Source organism: Mobula birostris, chromosome 18 (genome assembly GCF_030028105.1).
Source record: "Mobula birostris isolate sMobBir1 chromosome 18, sMobBir1.hap1, whole genome shotgun sequence".
NCBI classification, from domain to species: Eukaryota; Metazoa; Chordata; class Chondrichthyes; order Myliobatiformes; family Myliobatidae; genus Mobula; species Mobula birostris.
Window position 1 is genome coordinate 59,442,315 of NC_092387.1, and position 19,517 is coordinate 59,461,831.

Sequence of the window (19,517 nt, forward strand, 5' to 3'; positions counted from 1 at the left end):
TTCTCTTGTTTGTGATTGGATCACTCCCTAATTTTTCCTACACTACATCGATGACTGCATTGGTGCTGCTTCCTGCACCCATGCGAGCTTCTCGACTTCTTCAACTTTGCCTCCAACTTCCACCCTGCCCTCAAATTTACCTGGTCCATTTCCGAGACCTCCCTCCCCTTTCTCAATCTCTCTGTCTCTATCTCTGGAAATAACTTATCTACTGATGTCTATTATAAGCCCACTGACTCTCACAGCTATCTGGACTATACCTCTTCCCACACTGTTACTTGTAAAAATACCACCCCCTTCTCTCAATTCCCCCATCTCCGCCTCATCTGCTCTCGGGATGAGGCTTTTCATTCCAGAACTAAGGAGATATCCTCCTTCTTTAAAGAAAGGGGCTTCCTTTCCTCCACCATCAATGCCGCCCTCAACTGCATCTCTCCTGTTTCATGCACGTCTGCCCTCACCCCATCCTCCCGCCACCCCACCAGGGATAGGGTTCCTCTTGTCCTCAACTACCACCCCTGAATCACCCTACCACCAGCATCCACATTCCGTACATAATTCTCTGTAACTTCCGCCGCCAAGCACATCTTTCCCTCCCATCCCCCCCTGACTTCTTGCATTGTGCAGGCATCGCTCTTTACGCGACTCCCTAGTCAATTCATCCCTCCCCACCAATCTCTCTCCTGGCACTTATCCTTGAAAGCAGACCAAGTGCTACACCAGCCCCTACACCTCCTCCCTCACTACCATTCAAGTCCCCAAACAGTCCTTCCAGATGAGGCGACCCTTCACCTGTGAGTCTGTTGTGGTCATATACTGTATCCAGTGCTCCTAGTGTGGCCTCCTGTGTATCGGTGAGACCCGAAGTAGATTGGGAGGCCTCTTCACCGAGCACCTACACTCTGTCTGCCAGAAAAAACGAACTCCCAGTGGCCACCCATTTCACTTCCACTTCGTATTCCCATTCTGTTGTGTCAGTCCATAGCCATTCCGTTGTGTCAGTCCATAGCCTCCTCTACTGTCGCGATGAGGTCACACTTAGGTTGGAGGAGCAACACTTTATATTCCGTCTGGGTAGCCTCCAACCTGTTGGCATGAACATCGATTACTCGAAATTCCGGTAATGGCCCTCCCACTTCACCATTCCCCATTCCCATCTCCCTCTCTCTCACCCTTTCCTCTTACCTGCCCATCACCTCCCTCCGGTGCTCCTCCCCCTTTCCTTTCTCCAATTGCCTTCTGTCCTCTGTTATCAGAAACCCCTCTCCAGCACTGTACCTCTTTCACCAACTGCCCAGCTCTTTGTTTCACCTCCCCCACTCCCGGTTTCACCTATCACCTCGTGTTTCTTCCTCCCCTCCCCTCTCCTACCCTCTCCCCCCACCCGCCCACCTTCTTACTCCGACTCCTCAGCTTTTTTACTCCAGTTCTGATGAAAGATCGTGGCTAATCTGGCCATTACCTCCACCTACTCCATATCCCTTAATCCCCGTACTATGCAAACATCTATCTAACTGTGCCTTAACAAGGTAACCTCTACCTGAGCAGAGAGTTCCACAGATTCGCGACTCTCATGGAAAAGCAGTTTTTCTTTATCTCCATCCTAAATCTATTCCCCCAAATACTGAGGCTGTATGCCCTCATCCTAGTCTCACATGCCAGTGGAAACAATTTTCCTGCCTATATCTTAGCTATTTCCTTTCATAGTTTTGTACATTACATTAAAAACATTCTTCTGAATTCCAGTGAGTATAGACACAGGTGACTCAATCTCTCTCATAGCTTTCATAAGTCGAGGGATAGAGTTTAAGAGTCGCGATGTAATGATGCAGCTCTATAAAACTCTGGTTAGGCCACACTTGGAGTACTGTGTCCAGTTCTGGTCACCTCACTATAGGAAGGATGTGGAAGCATTGGAAAGGGTACAGAGGAAATTTACCAGGATGCTGCCTGGTTTAGAGAGTATGCATTATGATCAGAGATTAAGGGAGCTAGGGCTTTACTCTTTGGAGAGAAGGAGGATGAGAGGAGACATGATAGAGGTGTACAAGATAATAAGGGGAATAGATAGAGTGGATAGCCAGTGCCTCTTCCCCAGGGCACCACTGCTCAATACAAGAGGACATGGCATTAAGGTAAGGGGTGGGAAGTGCAAGGGGGATATTAGAGGAAGGATTTTTACTCAGAGAGTGGTTGGTGCATGGAATGCTCTGCCTGAGTCAGTGGTGGAGGCAGATACACTAGTGAAGTTTAAGAGACTACTAGACAGGAATATGGAGGAGTTTAAGGTGGGGGCTTATATGGAAGGCAGGGTTTGAGGGTTGGCACTACATTGTGGGCCGAAGGGCCTGTACTGTGCTGTACTATTCTATGTTCTATGTTCATAGACTAACCCCCTCATCTCCAGAATCAACCTGGTCAATCTCCTGTGCTCCACCTCCAAAGTCAGTATATCATTCCTCAGGTAAGGACACCGGAAACAGGATGAGAATCAAGTTTAATATCATCGGCATATGTTGTGAAATTTGTTAACTTTGCAGCAACAGTACAATGCAATACATGATAATAAAGGGAAAAATGAATTACTGAAGTATAGATATATGGACGTATATTAAATAGTAGACAAGTAGCACAAAAGCAGAAATTTTATAAAAGGTGTGAGGTTGGTGTTCATGGGTTCAATGTCCATTTTGGAATCGGATGACAGAGGGGAAGAAGCTGTTCCTGAATCGCTGAGTGTGCCTTCAAATTTCTGTACTTCCTTCCTGATGGTAACAATGAAAAGAGGTGATGTCCTGGGTGACGGGGTGGGGGTGGTCCTTAATAATGGGCACCGCCTTTCTGAGGCACCAGTCCTTGAAGATGTCTCAGATGCTACGGAGGTTCGTACCCATGATGGGGCTGACTAATTTTACAGCTCTCTGCAGCTTACTTCAGGTTTGTGCAGTAGCCCCCTCCCATGCCAGTCAGTGATACAGCCAATCAGAATGCTCTCTATGTACACGTGTAGAAGTTTTCGAGTGTTTTCGGTGATAAATCATATCTCCTCAAACTCCTAATGGATAAAAAGTGTGTCTTGCCTTCTTTATAGCTGCATCGATAGGTTGGGACCAGGTTAGATCCTCAGAGACCTTGATACCCAGGAACTTGAAATTGCTCACTCTCTCCACTTCTGATCAGATTGGTTCGTGTTCTCTGGTCCTACCCTTTCTGAAGTACAAGATCAGCTGTTTGGTCTTACTGATTCTGAGTGCAAGGTTGTTACTGCGACACCCCTCAACCAGCTGGTATATCTCACTGCTTGTCTCCATCTGAGATTCTGCCAACTATGCCCCCTAGTTCTAGTCTCACCTGCCAGTGGAAAGAATTTTCCTGCCTTTATCTTATCTATTCCTTTCATAGTATTGTATATTACTATAAGATCATCCTTCTGAATTCCAGTGAAGGTAGCAACTCAATCTCTCCTCAGAGACTAACCCCCTCATCTCTGGAATCAACCTAATGAACCTCCTCTACTCCACCTCCAAATCAGTAAATATCTTCCCTCAGCTAAGGCCATCAGAACCCAGTTGGGTTGGGAATATGATCTTTAACCATCGTATTCCGAGTCCTCCCAATACGTCCATCGTTTCCTCTTCTCGACACTGAATGACTAGACCATCAGTCATTTCATTTCCTCACCTCCCTTTGCCCTTTGCTTTCAAACCACTGACCCACTTATCCTTCATAAATCACCAACTACCCCCACGTGAACTCTCCTTGTTGACAGTGACTTCCCTATCTGTGTCAGCTCTCACAGGCACTATATTGAGACTGACAGCTCAAAGTCAAAGTCGGGTTTGTCATCATGTGCACAAGGACACGCATGCACAGTGACCCAGATGCAACGATAAACTTACTTGCAGCAGCATCACAGGCACTTGGCATCACACATGCAGCATTCACAGAAAAGGCAGAAGCATAAATTATATGCAAATTTTACAAGGAAGAACACATTAGAAGTCAATTTTAGTGCAAAGTGATCAAATTGGTCATAGCTAAACTGTGGTGGTTAGGATTGAGGGTTCAAAAAGCAAATGGTTGAAGGGAGGAAGGGAAGTAACTGTTCTTCAATCTGATGGATTTCAGGCTTCTGTACCTTCTGTCCTCTGGTCCTACATCCCCCCACCCATAAGAAACATTCTCTCCATGACCAGTCTATCTAGGTCTTTAAAAATTCAACACGTTCCAATGAGATCCAGTCTCATTCTCTAAACTCCAGTGAGTACAGGCCCAGCACCATCAAACGCCCCTCATACGTTAACCCTTTCATTCCCAGGATCATTCTCATGAACCTCCTCTGGACTCTCTCCATTACCAGCATTTCCTTTCTTAGATACGGGGCCCAAATCTGCTCATCCAGCCAGCCCCATTACAGGCACCAGCCTCCCCATCATCAAGGACATCTTCAAGAAGGCAGTATCCATCACTGTCCAGGATAGTCCTGGATAGTGGTAAGTCCTGACGAAGGGCTTCAGCCCAAAGCGTCGGCAGTACTTTGTTCCATAGATGCTGCCTGGCCTGCTAGGCTCCTCCAGCATCTTGTATGTGTGTGTTGCTTGGATTTCCAGCATCTGCAGATTTTCTCTTGTTTGTGATTGCACCATCCAGAACATGCCCTCTTCTCATTGCTACCATCAACGAGGAGGTACAGGAGGAGCCTGAAGACATGCACTCACATTTTAGAAACAATTTCTTCCCCCTCCCCAACACACACACACACACACACACACACACACACACACACACAAACACACACACACACACACACACACACACACACACACCCGCCATTGGAATTCTGAATGGTCCATGAACCCCTAAACACTATCCCAAATTGTTGCCATCTTTTTGCATTACTTGCTTGTATTTTTATATATTCTTATTGTAAATTATATCAATTTCTATGTATCGGACTGTACTGCTGCCACAAAACAACAAATTTCACAGTATATGTCAGTGGTAATAAACCTGATTCCGATTCGTATTCCTTCGATGTTGGCCACCTTTGACATTCAGGAAGCGTGGGAGTTTGTATGTTGTTTCAGCTGGGTTCCCCAATTAGCTATACGTCAGGTGCCAATACGCACCCACAACCTGTTGTACAGCAAGTCTCCAACCGAGGCTAGCAGATGGTCCCGAGCAGTTTTCCAAGGAGCTTAGCTTCCGCTTGACGTTAATGGGAGGCAGAGGTTCATCAGTTTTGGGCAAATACAGGGCGCGATAGCGCAGGCTGCATGCCAAAGGCACACTTGAGATTCTGCATTTACAGTTTTTCCTAACACAGCAGCCGTCAACATGCACTCTGCGAGGACGCAGACGCTACACTTCATAGCTGATGCGACTGTTTTAAGAAATGCTAACGCTAATCAGCTTTCACACATGCACGCAAAAATAAATTGGTTTGTTTTAGTCATTCTGGCTCTCTGCAGGGTGCCAGCTTGTGGGGGTATTAAACAATGTCAGAGTATTAATGACTGAGAAAATTCAGCGTATGATGTAAGTTTGCAAACTCGGGATCCCACACGTTTCCTAAAATCTCAGTATTTTTTTTGGTTTTTTTTTGGGATTATGCTTGTCTCCATCTGTCACCCATTTCTCCACTCCACACTTCAGTGATATGTCGATGTCACAGTCTCATAGTGATTTTGCAGATGCTAGAAATATTGAGTAACACACACACACACACACACACACGCGCGCGCAAAACGCTGGAGGAACTCAGTAAGCTAAACAACATCCATGGAGGAGAATAAGCAGTCGACGTTTTGTGCCGAGACCCTTCATCAGGACTGGAAAGGAAGGGGGCAGGAACCAGAATGGGACGGTGGGGAAGGGAAATTGGCAGGTGAAAGGTGAGACCAGGAGAAAGGGAAGGTGGCTGGGTGGTGGGGTGGGGGAGGGGAGATGAAGTAAGAAGCTGGGAGGTGGAACAAGTAAAGGACTGAAGGAGAAGGAATCTGATGGGAGAGAGTGGGCTATGGGAGAAAGGGAAGGATGGAATTGAGGAAAACCATGAGGGCAGAGGAAGGGAAGGTACGTGTCATGTGATAAATAAATTAATGTGAATCTGAGATGGGAGGAAAGTTGTGGAAGAGTGAGTAGCAGAGGGGAACTGGTTTGTCAACAGAAAGTAGTGGAGGGCAAAGAATAGGTTAAAGTCGTATGGAATAGCACATCCAACAGTACTGCCCTCCCTCATCCTTTCAACCTTGTCTCGGTGCAGTTAGTGTGCATTTGTTAAATCTTACGACAACATTCTGTACGAATGCTGGAGCAAGGTGGATCAGGGACTGGGAACAGACCCCAAACTCAACAGGAGGTGGTGTCAACATAGCATGGGACAATCATGCATACAGATGGTACAGCGCGGCTTTGGGATCCAAGCATTTGTCACTGTCTTTGGGAGGTTGGTTTGGCCAAAAATAAAAAGTTCAGTCATTGCTGAATTGAAATCTTCAAAAGCTGCAGCCACGGACTTTCAGAATAAGTATGAAACATGAAGGGATCTATAAAGAGCCGACAACACGAAATGGTCACTTCCACCCGTTCACACACGCCCTACTCAAATCACACTTTGTGCTTCCCACACTCCCATAAATTGCCCCAGAATTGACACAGGAGAGGCAATTTACAGTGACCAATTTACCAGCCAATCTGCACACCTTTGAGATGTGGGAGAAAACTGGAGCGCCGGAGGGAAACCCATTTGGACACAGGGAGAACCTGCAAACTCCACGCAGAGAGCACCCAAGGTCAGGAGTGAACGTGGGTCTCTGGGACTGCTCTACAAACTGCTTCATTTGCCCATCAATAACAATTTCATTCAAATAACACCTTTAATGTAGAAAATGATTAATGTGGAAAGTGGTTTGCTACAGCATTAGCAAACAAAATAGATAGATAGATACTTTATTGATCCCAAAGGAAATTACAGTGTCACAGTAGCATTACAAGTGCACAGATATACAAATATTAGAAGAGAAGTAAGAAAGAATAAAAAATAAGTTACCACAAACAGTCTAACAGGAGGGGGTCATCATTTCCCTGACTATAGGTTGACTCATTATACAGCCTAATGGCTGAGGGCAAGTATGACCTCATATAGCGCTCTTTTGAGCAGCGCAGTTGGCTTAGTCTGTCACTAAAAGTGCTCCTCTGTTCAGCCAAGGTGGCATGCAGAGGGTGAGAAACATTGTCCAGAATTGTCAGGATTTTCTGTAGGGTCCTTTGTTCTACCACAGCCTCCAGTGTGTCCAGTTTGACTCTTGCAACAGTCAGCCTTCCTAATCAGTTTGTTGACCCTGTTGGCACCACCCATGTTGATGCCTTTGCCCTAGTACACCACCACATAGAAGATTGTACTGGCGACCACAGACTGGTGGAACATGTGAAGGAGAGACCTGCATATTCCAAAGGACTTCAGTCTCCTCAGGAAGTAGAGGCGACTCTGGCCCTTCTTGTACACAGTCTCTGTGCTGGTGCTCCACCCAAGTCTGTCATCCAGGTGCACCCCTAAATGTGATCCTGTTGACTGCAACACACACACACACACACACACACAATGCTAGAGGATCTCAGCAGATCAGTCAGCATCTATGGAGGGGAATAAACAGTTAATATTTTGGGCCAAGATGCTTCATCAGGACTCTCAATAGATGTTGCCCGACTTGCTGAGTTCCTCTAGCATTTTGTGTGTAGTGCTCAAGATTACTAGCATCTGCAGAATCCAAAAGGTCGACTGTCCATTTCCTACCACAGATAGTACCTAACCTGCTGAATTCTTCCAGCTACTAATTTTTATCAACTGAAGCCAGTCTTCACTCTCTCTTTCCCTTTCCTTCCCTCTCGTATTTATTTATTTAGAGATACAGCATGAAGCAGGACCCCCCCAGCCCATCGAGCCACCTCACCCAGCAACCCACCCATTTAACCCTAGCCTAATCGCAGGACAACTTACAATGGCCAATTAACCTACTAACCGACACGTTTTTGGAAAATGGGAGGAAAACAGAGCACCCAGAGGAAACCCATGCGGGGAGACCATACAAACTCCCTAAGACAACACCAGAATTGAACTCTGAACTCCCGCACCCCAAGCTGTAATAGCGACACGTTAACTGCTAAACTGCCGTAGTGCCTCTTCCCTTCCACCCTTTCCCTTTCTCCCCTCTGCAGTCCATATCAACTTCCAAGTGCGGTGACTTATCCCGGAGTTTCTGGCATGGGTCCAGCAGCCAGGACCAGAATGTGTTAGCACACTACGAACAAATGAACTACTTGAATGATAATCAACCAAAGAATTTCTCATTTATATGCTGTAATGAGAGAAATTAGACACACTCAGTGCGCCTCGCGAGGATAACTGATAATAGGAGAGGCCAGTGGGGAATCTCATGGTTATAAAAACTCTACAGTTAGGCTCGGAAGAGGGAGGTGCCATCCCATGTATTGCTGAGCTGTGAAGATTGACGTTTGTTCTGAGGACTATCTCCATTCAGCTCCAGGTAGTTGTTCTTGATAAGGATTAAGGTAGAAGCTACAGGAAGTGCTTGAGGAAGATACAGTGCAATATTTAAAAGATGTTTACTTGGACAGCAAGGGGATATGAGCCAAAAACAGGCAAATGGGACTAGCCTAGATGGGCCTCTTTGTTAGCACGGATGAGTTGGGCTGAAGGGCCTATTTCAATGCAGTAGGATTCTATGAGAAGCAGCAAAAGGTTTGGATCAGAATCAGGTTTGAATCACTGATATATCTTGTGAAACTTGTTTTGTGGCAGCAATACAGTACAACACTTAAGAAAAATATATACTGTTGAAGGGTCCTGGCCCAACACATCAGCTGTTTATTCATTTCCATAGATGCTACCTGACCTGCTGAGTTCCTCCAACATTCAGTGTGTGTTGCTTTGGATTTCCAGCATGCGCAGATTTTCTCATGTTTATTAATACAGTATATATATAATAAAATATAAACTAAGTAGTGCAAAAAAAAGAGCTCAGACAGTGAGGTGGTGTTCATGAGTTCATGTGCTATTCACAAATCTAATGGCAGAGGGAAATAACTGTTCCCAAAGTGTTGAGTGTGTCCCTTCAGGCTCCTGTACCTCCTCCCTGAGAAGACCGTATGTCCTGGGTGGTTGGGCTCCTTAGTAATGGATGCTGCCTTTCTGAGGCATCACCTTTAGAAGATGTCCCCAATGGTGGGGAGGGTTGTGCCCACGGTGAAGCTGCCTGAGTTTACAACTTGCTGCTATTCTTTTCAATCCTGTGTAATGAACCACCCCACCTCCCCAAACCAGATAATGATGCAACCGGTTAGAAAGTTCTCCACAATACATCTGTAGAGTCTTTGGTGGCGTACCATATCTCCTCCATCTCCTAATGAAATATAGCCGCTGTTGTGCTTTCCTTGTAATTTGGAGAGGCCATGCTGCGTCTGTACCACCTTGTTAATCCTGTACCCCGTTAAGTTCCTTGCACCATTCACATGTTCTCTGGACCCCTTCACATCCAAAAGTATCTCAATTTTGAATACTCACAATGACTGCCCTCCAAGGTAGAGAGTCCTGAAGATTTGCAACACTGCCTAAAGAAATTTCTCCTCATCGCCATCCTTCACGGCCATCCCTTTAGCCTGTGACTGCAGCCGTGAGCTTTAAACTGCATAAGTTCACGAGGAATAAATCAAAGAATAGAAGGAAGGATGTGTCGCTGGATCAGTGATCTGTAGTACTCATAGTCCAGAAGGGTGACTTCAAACCTCCGTCACTGGAACCTTCACTTTCAAAGATCATCTGTAACCTAAAACTTAGAGCATTGTTATAAACCTATTGAAGATTCATTGATGAGTTCTGCAATGCACTTTGTAGGTGTTTCATGTAGCGGTTACCAGGCCAGCACCAGTGCCCTAGGGAGTGAATGTTTAAGGTGGTGGAAGGGTTGCTTTCTCCTGGATGTAAAACTGCAGTTGGGGTGTAGACAGACATCAAAGTTTTGTAGTGCTTGTAAAGTCATAGAACACTGCAGCATAGAAACAGGCCCTTTATCCCAACTAGTCCATGTTGAACTATTAATCTGCCTCGTCCTATCGACCTGTGCCAGGACCATAGCCTTCCATACTCTCTTATCCACGTACCTATCCAAATTTCTCCCAAGTGTTGAAATTGAACACACATCCAGCACTTCCACTGGCAGCTCATACCACACTCTCTCCACCCTCTGAGTGAAGAAATCCCCCCCTCATGTTCCCCTCATTTCACCTTTCACTTCCACCCCATGACCTGTAGTTCTAGTCTCACCCAACTTCAGTGGGAAAAGCCTGCTTGCATTTACCCTACCTATAGAAACCATAGAAACTACAGCACAGAAACAGGCCTTTTGGCCCTTCTTGGCTGTGCCGAACCATTTTCTGCCTAGTCCCACTGGCCTGCACACGGACCATATCCCTCCATACACCTCCCATCCATGTATCTGTCCAATTTATTCTTGTGTTAAAACAGAACCCGCATCTACCACCTCGTCTGGCAGCTCATTCCATACTCCCACCACTCTCTGTGTGACTAAGCCCCCCCTAATTTTCCCTTTAAACTTTTCCCCCCTCATCCTTAACCCATGTCCTCTGGTTTTTTTTCTCCCCTTGCCTCAGTGGAAAAAGCCTACTTGCATTCACTCTATCTATACCCATCATAATTTTATATACCTCTATCAAATCTCCCCTCATTCTTCTACGCTCCAGGGAATAAAGTCCTAACCTAGTCAACCTTTCTCTGTAACTGAGTTTCTCAGGTCCCGGCAACATCCTTGTAAACCTTCTCTGTACTCTTTCAACCTTATTTATATCCTTCCTGTAATTTGGTGACCAAAACTGAACACAATACTCCAGATTCAGCCTCACCAATGCCTTATACAACCTCATCATAACATTCCAGCTCTTATACTCAATACTTTGATTAATAAAGGCCAATGTACCAAAAGCTCTCCTTACAACCCTATCTACCTGTGACGCCACTTTTAGGGAATTTTGTATCTGTATTCCCAGATCCCTCTGTTCTACTGCACTCCTCAGTGCCTTACCATTAACCCTGTATGTTCTACCTTGGTTTGTCCTTCCAACGTGCAATACCTCACACTTGTCTGTATTAAACTCCATCGGCCATTTTTCAGCCCATTTTTCCAGCTGGTCCAAGTCCCTCTGCAGGCTCTGAAAACCTTCCTCACTATCTACTACACCTCCAATCTTTGTATCATCAGCAAATTTGCTGATCCAATTTATCACATTATCATCCAGTGATCCAATTTACCACATTATCATCTAGATTTACCACGTTATCATCTATTATATACTCTTCATAATTCTGTATACCTCTATCAAACCTCTCTTCATTCTTCTTTGCTCTAGGGAATAAAATGTAGGGAACTGCACACAATAGTCCAGATTAGGCCTCACCAACATTTAAGACAACTTCAACATAGCATCCCAACTCTTGTACTCGATACTTTGACTTATGAAGGTCAATGTGTCAAAAGCATTCTTTATGGCCCTATCTACCTGTGACACCACTTTCAAGAAATTATGGATCTGTGTTCCCAGATCCCTCTGGCCTACTGTATGCCTCAATGCCCTACCGCTCACTATATAAGTTTATCTCCTCAAAGTGCAACACCTCGCACTTGGCTGCATTGAATTCCATCTACCATTTTTCAGCCCATTTTTCTAACTTGTCCAGATCCCTCTGCAAGCTTTGATAGCCTTCCTTGCTGTCCACTACACCCCCAATCTCAGTGTCATCTGAAAATTTTGCTGGTGCAGTTTACCACATTATCATCCATGTTGTTATAAAAGTGCAGAAAAAAACTTACAAGGATGTTGTAACAATGGACCCAGAACCGATCCCAGCAGAACATCACTACTCATGGGTCTCCATTCGGAGAGACAACCATCTACTACCACTCTTTGGTTTCTCCCGTGTCTAATCCAATTGACTACTTAATGTTAATGTAAGATTGTGATACAATTCCTGCTGCTTTCTGTATGAGTTTGTACTGCGGGGGTTTACTCTGGGTGCCCTGGTTTCCTCCCGTTTTCCATAAAAATGTATGAGCTTGTGTTAGTAAGTTGCAGATATGCTATTTTGGCACCTGAGGCATGACAACACTTGCGGGCTGTCCCCAGCACACTCTTGGACTGTGTGAGTTATTGACACAAAAAGTGACACATTTCACTGTAAGTTTCGACATACATGTGACAAATAAAGCAAATCTTTAAGAGTAACATATGTTGTTCATTGGGTATACCTTGGCTTTCAGGACGATACTAAATAAATAAATGTGGATATTTAGCTTGCTTCTTGTTTGGGTCTGGGGGGGTAGGGAGGATATAAGAAAATAGGGTTCACCCCAGGACAAAGGTCCAGCAGATTTGGGTCATGTGATGTTAAAAGTTACAGAAGAGTAACGAGTTGTTTGTTGAGACAGAAGGAGTGGTGTGGCGGCAGGAAACTCCTGAACAAGCTGCGAGTGTCAATACCCTACTGCTGGGAGTGGACTCCTAACGGCTGCTGGCTACGTCTCGGGCTGAGCCAAGTGATTAACTTTATAATTAAATATTCCACTAAGTGTGGAAGTGATGTTCGGCAATGACAGACAAGCAAGAGAGCGGTGGGAGGTAATTGATTTCACGCTGCCTGTCATCAATTATGACCCACTGCACCATTACAAGTCTGTTGCTGCTTCTAAAGGAAGAAAGCCTGCATTTCCATAGCGCCGTTCGCAGACTTCAGGACGTCCCAGCCAGTGGTGTGCCATCATAGCTGTAGCACAGCAGCCGGTTTGTGCACAGCAAGCTCCCACAAACACCAATATTGTCGCTCAAAGTAAATTTATTATCAAAGAATGTACATGTCACCATACTCTATCGGGGATCCATTTTCTTGCCGGCATTCACAGGAGAACAAACAAAATTCAATGGTATCGATGAAAAATGACACACGAAGACTCAACTACAACTCATGTTTTCAGTATTATTTATCTATGCTTTTTTACTTTGCACATGTGTAAAAGAAGAGAAAAAATATGCAAAGTAAAAATGCATGAATAAATAATACTGAAAACGTGAGTTGTAGCTGAGTCCTTAAAAATGAGTCCATGGGTTGTGGAATCAGCTCAGAGCTGCGGTGACTGAGGTTATTCATGCTGGGTCAGGAGCCTGATGGTTGAAGTGGGACTTAATGCTCCTGTACCTCCTTGTAGATGACAGCAGTGAGAAGAGAGCATGGTCTGGATGGTGGGGGTCCTTGAGGACAGATGCTGCTTTCCTGTGGCAGTGCTCTTTGTAGTTGTGCTCAGTGGTGGGGAGAGTTTTTCCTGTGATGGACTGGGCCGTATCCACCACTTTTCCAATCCTGGGTATTGGTGTTTCCATACCAGGCCGTGATTCAATCAGTTAGGATACTCTTCACTGTCCATATGTAGAATAAGGTCCAGATCATCTGCCTTTGACAGATCTTGGGTGAAGTTAGATACTCAGCCCGAGACATTGGGACCTTAAACTGGTCTCCTTCCAGGCCATGCCATGGGATGTTTTTGGGGTCCACTTGAACTAGTCAATCAGGTCCGAGTTTTGACACCTCACCTGAAAGATGCCAGCTCCAATATTTCATCCTTCTTTCCGTACTACCAGCCAGAATTTAAAGAATGGTTTTATTTGTCGCATACAGTGAAATGCTTCCTTTGTATCAATGGCCAAGGATGTGCTGGGGCAGTCTGCACGTGTGGCCATGCTTCCGGCCCCAACATAACATTCCCACAAGTCACTAACCCTAACCCACACAGCTTTGGAATGTGGGAGAAAACAGGACAACCCAGAGGAATCCCACATCGTCACAGGGAGAACGTACAGACTCCCTACAGACAGTGCCGGGAATTGAATCGTGAACGTGATCACCGGCAGAGTAAAGCATCATGCTAATCACTACGCTATGGTGCTGCCCTACCAACTTGAGCTTGTGTGGCAACAGGACCTGAACTTGCAACCTCCTGGCTCAGGGGGAAAGCGGAACTGGGGCTGCGATTCTCACATCTACCAGTTCCAATTGAACACAGAGCCTCAACACCACAAGACTATGGGTATGAGAATTTACTGTCCGAGAACACGGCCTCAGAATAAATGGACATCCCTGTAGAACTGAGGTGAGGAGGAATTTTTTCAGCCAGGCGATGGGAAATTCATGGAATTCATTGGCATGTAGGGCTGTGAAGGCCATGATTGAGTGTTTTTAAAGCACTTTGGTAGATTCTTGATTGGTAAGGGGTTAAGGTTTTGAGTTTGGGTATTTGGCAGTGTTTTTTTTACGAGGTCGAGTTGTGAGCTCGACATCAACCTGACATGGATGGAGAGCACGCTCGGGAGCGGTCTGTCACTGGATCAAACTCGGGAACTTCCGTCCTCGAGCCCAGCGCTGATCTCACTGTGCCACCAGCCAACCGGGTTATGGAGAGAAGATGGGAGAATGGGTGTTGATTGGTGTTGAAAAAAAAATCAGCAAGTAGACTTGATGGGCTGAATGGCCTAATTGTTCTCCTATATCTTGTGGTCTTATGGTTTAACACTTTATATAAGAAAACAATGCAGACTTTTCATTACCCTGGAACATCCTGAGAAGCAACATTAGTACAGTTGATGTTGTGATGGAAGATGTGAGGCTGCACTATCTTTCATTAATGCAGCCAATTTACACTTGTCTCTTCACATGCCCCAACATCTCTTTATATGAATTGGAATTGAAACTAACATTTCTATGAGGTGTTTTGGGAACACTTTCCAACGTCAAAATGGCTACATACACTCAGTGGCCACTTTATTAGGTACACCTGTGCACCTGCTCATTAATGCAAATATCTAATCAGCCAATCATGTGGCAGCAACTCAATACATAAAAGCAGGTAGGCACGGGCAAGAGGTTCAAACTAAGCATCAGAATGGGGAATAAATATGATCTAAGTGACTTTGACTATGGAATGAGTGTTGTTGTCCGACAGGGTGATTTGAATGCTCACATGGTGAGAAAGTTCAGTCATTGTTCAGACCAAGCATCAAGAATGGGGAAGAAATGTGATCTGAGTGATATTGACCATGGATGATTGTTGGTGCCAGACAGGGTGCTTTGAGTATTTCAGAAACTGCTGATCTTCTGGGATTTTCACACGCAACAGTCTCTGGAGTTTACAATAATATAAGTCCAGTGAGCAGCAGCTGTCTGGGAGAAAACAGTTTGTTAATGAGAGAGGTCGGAGGAGAATAGCCAGACTGGTGGAAGCTAACAGGAAGGTGACAGTAACTCAAGTAACCACACGTTACAATTGTGTGCAGAAAAGCATTTCCGGATGCACAACACATCCAGCCTTGAAGTGGATGGGCTAAGGCAGCAGAAGACGACAAACACACACTCAGTAAAGTACCTAATAAAGTAGGCACTGAGTGTATCTGGAATGAGCTGCCAAATAGTTGAGATAGGGTATGTTTTATTTGTCAATTAAGCTGTCACTGAGAGGGACAATTCCGTCACAGTTGAACGCCAGCCTGTTCTCACTAGGTTGAAGCACAAGGGGGTCAGGCACAGATTCACAGTGTTGCACAGCACGGACACAGGCACTTTGGCACATGTCCACTCCGACCATCTGGTGTTTATCTGTTGTTGTTCAGTCATCGTCGACTCATGGTGACCCTATAGATAGTGTAGTTGTCGTGGCAAGTTACAGAAGTAGATTGCCAGGCCTTTATTCCGTGCAAATATTGCTGATTGGGACCCGGCTGGATCAAACTCAGGACCATACGCCTCGGAGTCCAGTGCTGATACTGATACACCACCAGCTGGTGTTTATCCACACTATACTAAATGGCATGGGTGTAAGATGAGATAATGTATGAGATCATGAAAAGGCAACGTAACTTCATTGGACATGGGATTAGGAAAGAGGAGTTAGAATGCACGGTAATTACGGGAAAGATTGAAGGGAAGAAAGCAAGAGGAAGACAAAGGCAAATGATGATGGAGACAGCAGCCAGAGAACTGGAAATGAATACCAATGAATTGATCCACTTGACCCGAAACAGGAGTGTGTGGGCCTTGGCAGTCAAAGCTCAAACTGGGCACGACACCTGATAATGATGATGATGTAAGGTGAGAGTGAAAAGATTTAATAGGAACCTGAGGGTAACCATTTTATCCAGAAAACTCATATATGAAATGAGCTGCCAATGGTTGAGGCAGATATTTCACCAAAAAGAACTTGACAGGTACACGGATAGGAACGGTATAGAGGGTTATGGCCAAACACAGGCAAATGGGACTAGCTTCAATGGGTATGTTGATCAGCATGGATGAGATGGACTGAAGGGCCTGTATCCTTACTGTAGTACTCTAATAGGACAACAAAATGGTTGGAATGACTGGGTGTGAGAGTTCTGTTTTCAATTCATGTTCAACCCAGTACAAACATGTCCCCCCACCCCGTGCCCCAGGCTCACTGTGAGGGGCCCCCGCCTTGTCACATGCATGCTCACACCAATCTGTGTCTCTGGCAGGCTCGGTCAGGAAGCGGGTGTGTCAGACCTGGAGATCATCTCACAACAGGTGGAGGAGGAGAGCCAGTGCATCGCCCCAGTACAGCTGGTCAGCTTCGCCTATCGCGACCTGCCGCTGGCCGCGCTCGACCTCTCGCTGGCTGGCTCGCAGCTGCTCTCCAACATGGACGACGATGACCAGCGCGAGAGGTGAGCACACCGTATCATTGCGATTCGACTATCAGCCGAGGTGGGCAAGTAACAGAGGACGGTGCGGTAATGTAGCAGTTAGCAAGGCGCTTTACAGTGCCAATGACATGGGTTCGATTCTCGCCATTGTCTGTAGAGAGTTTGTACATCCACCCGTGACTGCATGCGTTTCCTCCGGGTGCTCCAGTTTCCTCCCAAATTCCAAACACATAAGGGTTAGGGTTAGTAAGTTGTGGGTGACGACACTTGCGAGCTGCTTCCAGCACATCCTCGTACTGTTTTGGTCACTGCCACAAAAGATGCATTTCACTCTATGGTTCGATGTTTTGATATACACATGACAAATAAAGCTCGTCTTTACCTTTAATTGTGATCTCTAGCTTCCTAGCTGCCCTGAGCGAGTTGGGTGGTTACAGTCCATGGCGGATGGGGAGAAGATGCACAGGGGGATCTTCAGGTCCAAGTCCATTTGATGCATAGGGTGGTGGTGGGAATGGTGTATGGCACAAAAAACTGCAGATGCTGGATTATGGAGCAACTAACAAACAGCTGAAAGAACTTAGCAGACCAAACAGCATCTGTGGGAGGAAAGGAATTGTCGGTGTTTCAGTTGAAGGTCCTGCATCAGGGCCAGAAACAACAATTCCGTTTCCTCCCACGGATATGTACCACTCAAACCTGTGAGGTCTTCCAGCAGATCCTTTGATGTATAGGGGGATCATGAGGTCTAAGTCCATCTGATGTAGAAGTCGATCTTGGGGTCCAAGTCCATTTGATGCACCGAGGGATTTTGGGATCTAATTCCATACCTGCGTGAAAGTGACCGCACAGTAGATAGAGTGGTAAAGAAAGCATATGGGTATGCTTGCCTTCATCGGTCGGGCCATTGAGTGTGAGTCAGGAGTTATGTTGCGGCTGTATTGTCAGATGCTGTTCTGGTTACTTCATTATAGAAAGGATGTGGAGGCTTTAAAAATGGTACAGAAGAGGTTTACCAGGATGCTGACTGGATGAAAGGTTATGAGCGAAAGGAAGAGGTTGAACAAAGTTGGCTTGTTTCCCGTGGAACATCAGAGGATGAGAGGAGATCTGATAGAAATATACAACATTATGAGAGGCAAAGATAAGGAACACAGCTTGAATCATTTTCCTGAAGTCAAAACATCACATTCCCTGGAATACAGGAGAATAAGGGAAGATCTTATAGAAATATAGAAAATTATGATCAGTATAAATAAGCAGGCCTTTTCCCCTCCAGTTGGGTGAAGCTAGAACTAGTGGTCATTGGTTCAATTGTAACATTCGAGGGAAGTTTGGATCGGTACATAGATGAGTGAGGTATGGAGGGATACAGGCCTTCAGGTAGATGGGACGAGGCAGAAGATCAGGTTGCATGGACTAGATGGGCCAAAGAGCCTGTTTTGGTGCCATCATGCTCTATGACCCTATCAGATACTAGAAAATGTATGTTTAAGGTGAAAGGGCGTAAATTCACAGATGTGCAGAGCAATTATTTTTTACACTGGGAGTGGTAGGGGTCCGGTACGGTTATGGAACAGATACAATTGTGGTGTTTAAGATGCATTTAGATAGACTTGTGAAGGTGCAGGGAACAGAGGGATATGGATGTACGTAGGCAGAAGAGATATGGTTTAATATGGCATCGTATTTGGCATGGGACATCGTGGGCCAAAGGGAATTGAACCTGAACAACGTAACGCTAACCACTGCGCTGACGCGCCATTCCCTATGTTCTGTTGTTTATCATTGCGTAATCCACAGCATTGGCTGCTGAGTATTCACAAGGTGAAGTTTATTAAACCACAAGACAAAGGAGCAGAATTAGAACATTTGGCCCATCAGGTCTGCTTTGCCATTCAATCATGACTGATTTATTACCCCTCTCAAACCCATTCTCCTGCCTTCTTCCGTGAACTTTGACACCCTTACTAATCAAGAACCTGTCAACCTCTGTTTTAAATATACCCAATGACTTGGCCTCCACAGCCATCTGTGGCAATGAATTCCACAGATTCACCAGCCTCTGGCTAAAGAAATTCCTCCTCATCTCTGTTCTGAAGGAACATCCTTCCATTCTGTAGCTGTGCCATCTGGTCCTAGACCTCCCACTATCACGTTCACACTATCTAGGCCTTTCAATATTGGATGTTTCAATGAGATCTCCCCTCATTCTTCTAAACATCGGTGAGTACATGCGCAGAGCCAGCAAACGCTCTTCATACATTAACCCTTTCACTTCTGAGATCATTCTCATGAATTCCACTGCCAGCACATCCTTTCTTAGATAAGGGGCCCAAAACTGCTCACAATATTCCAAGTGCAGTCTGGCCAATGCCTTATAAAGCCTCAGCTTCTTAAACTCTGGGGCACAAGGAAAATCAAGGAAAGTGGGGATCAGGACAGAAAGTAGATGTAAAATAAAGGGTTTTCTGCAATCTCTTTGAGTGGCAGAGCAAACCAGGGGTGTTGAATGCATGCTGACCCTCACAGGTGATTGGGACAAACCCTGGTCATTGATAATTAACACTAATGTAATGGGGATCAGATGTTATCTCTGTGCAGTAGACACCATCCAAGCCAGCCGTTATTCTCTAGCTAATTGCAACTTGATTAATGGCAAATTAAATTGTTGTTGAGTAATTAAATCTGTGATTAATATTTAACAAGAAGCTGCGTACATT

General features: G+C 45.4%; 1 protein-coding gene across 1 annotated transcript in view; it reads left to right on the forward strand.

Annotated features, from left to right (window-relative positions):
• tmem266 (transmembrane protein 266) overlaps positions 1-19,517 on the forward strand; it is a 148,970-nt gene that overhangs the window by 53,909 nt on the left and 75,544 nt on the right. The window contains exon 2 of the mRNA XM_072282074.1: positions 16,627-16,815. Within this exon, the coding sequence (XP_072138175.1) occupies positions 16,627-16,815 (189 nt within the window). The remainder of the gene's footprint in view (positions 1-16,626; positions 16,816-19,517) is intronic.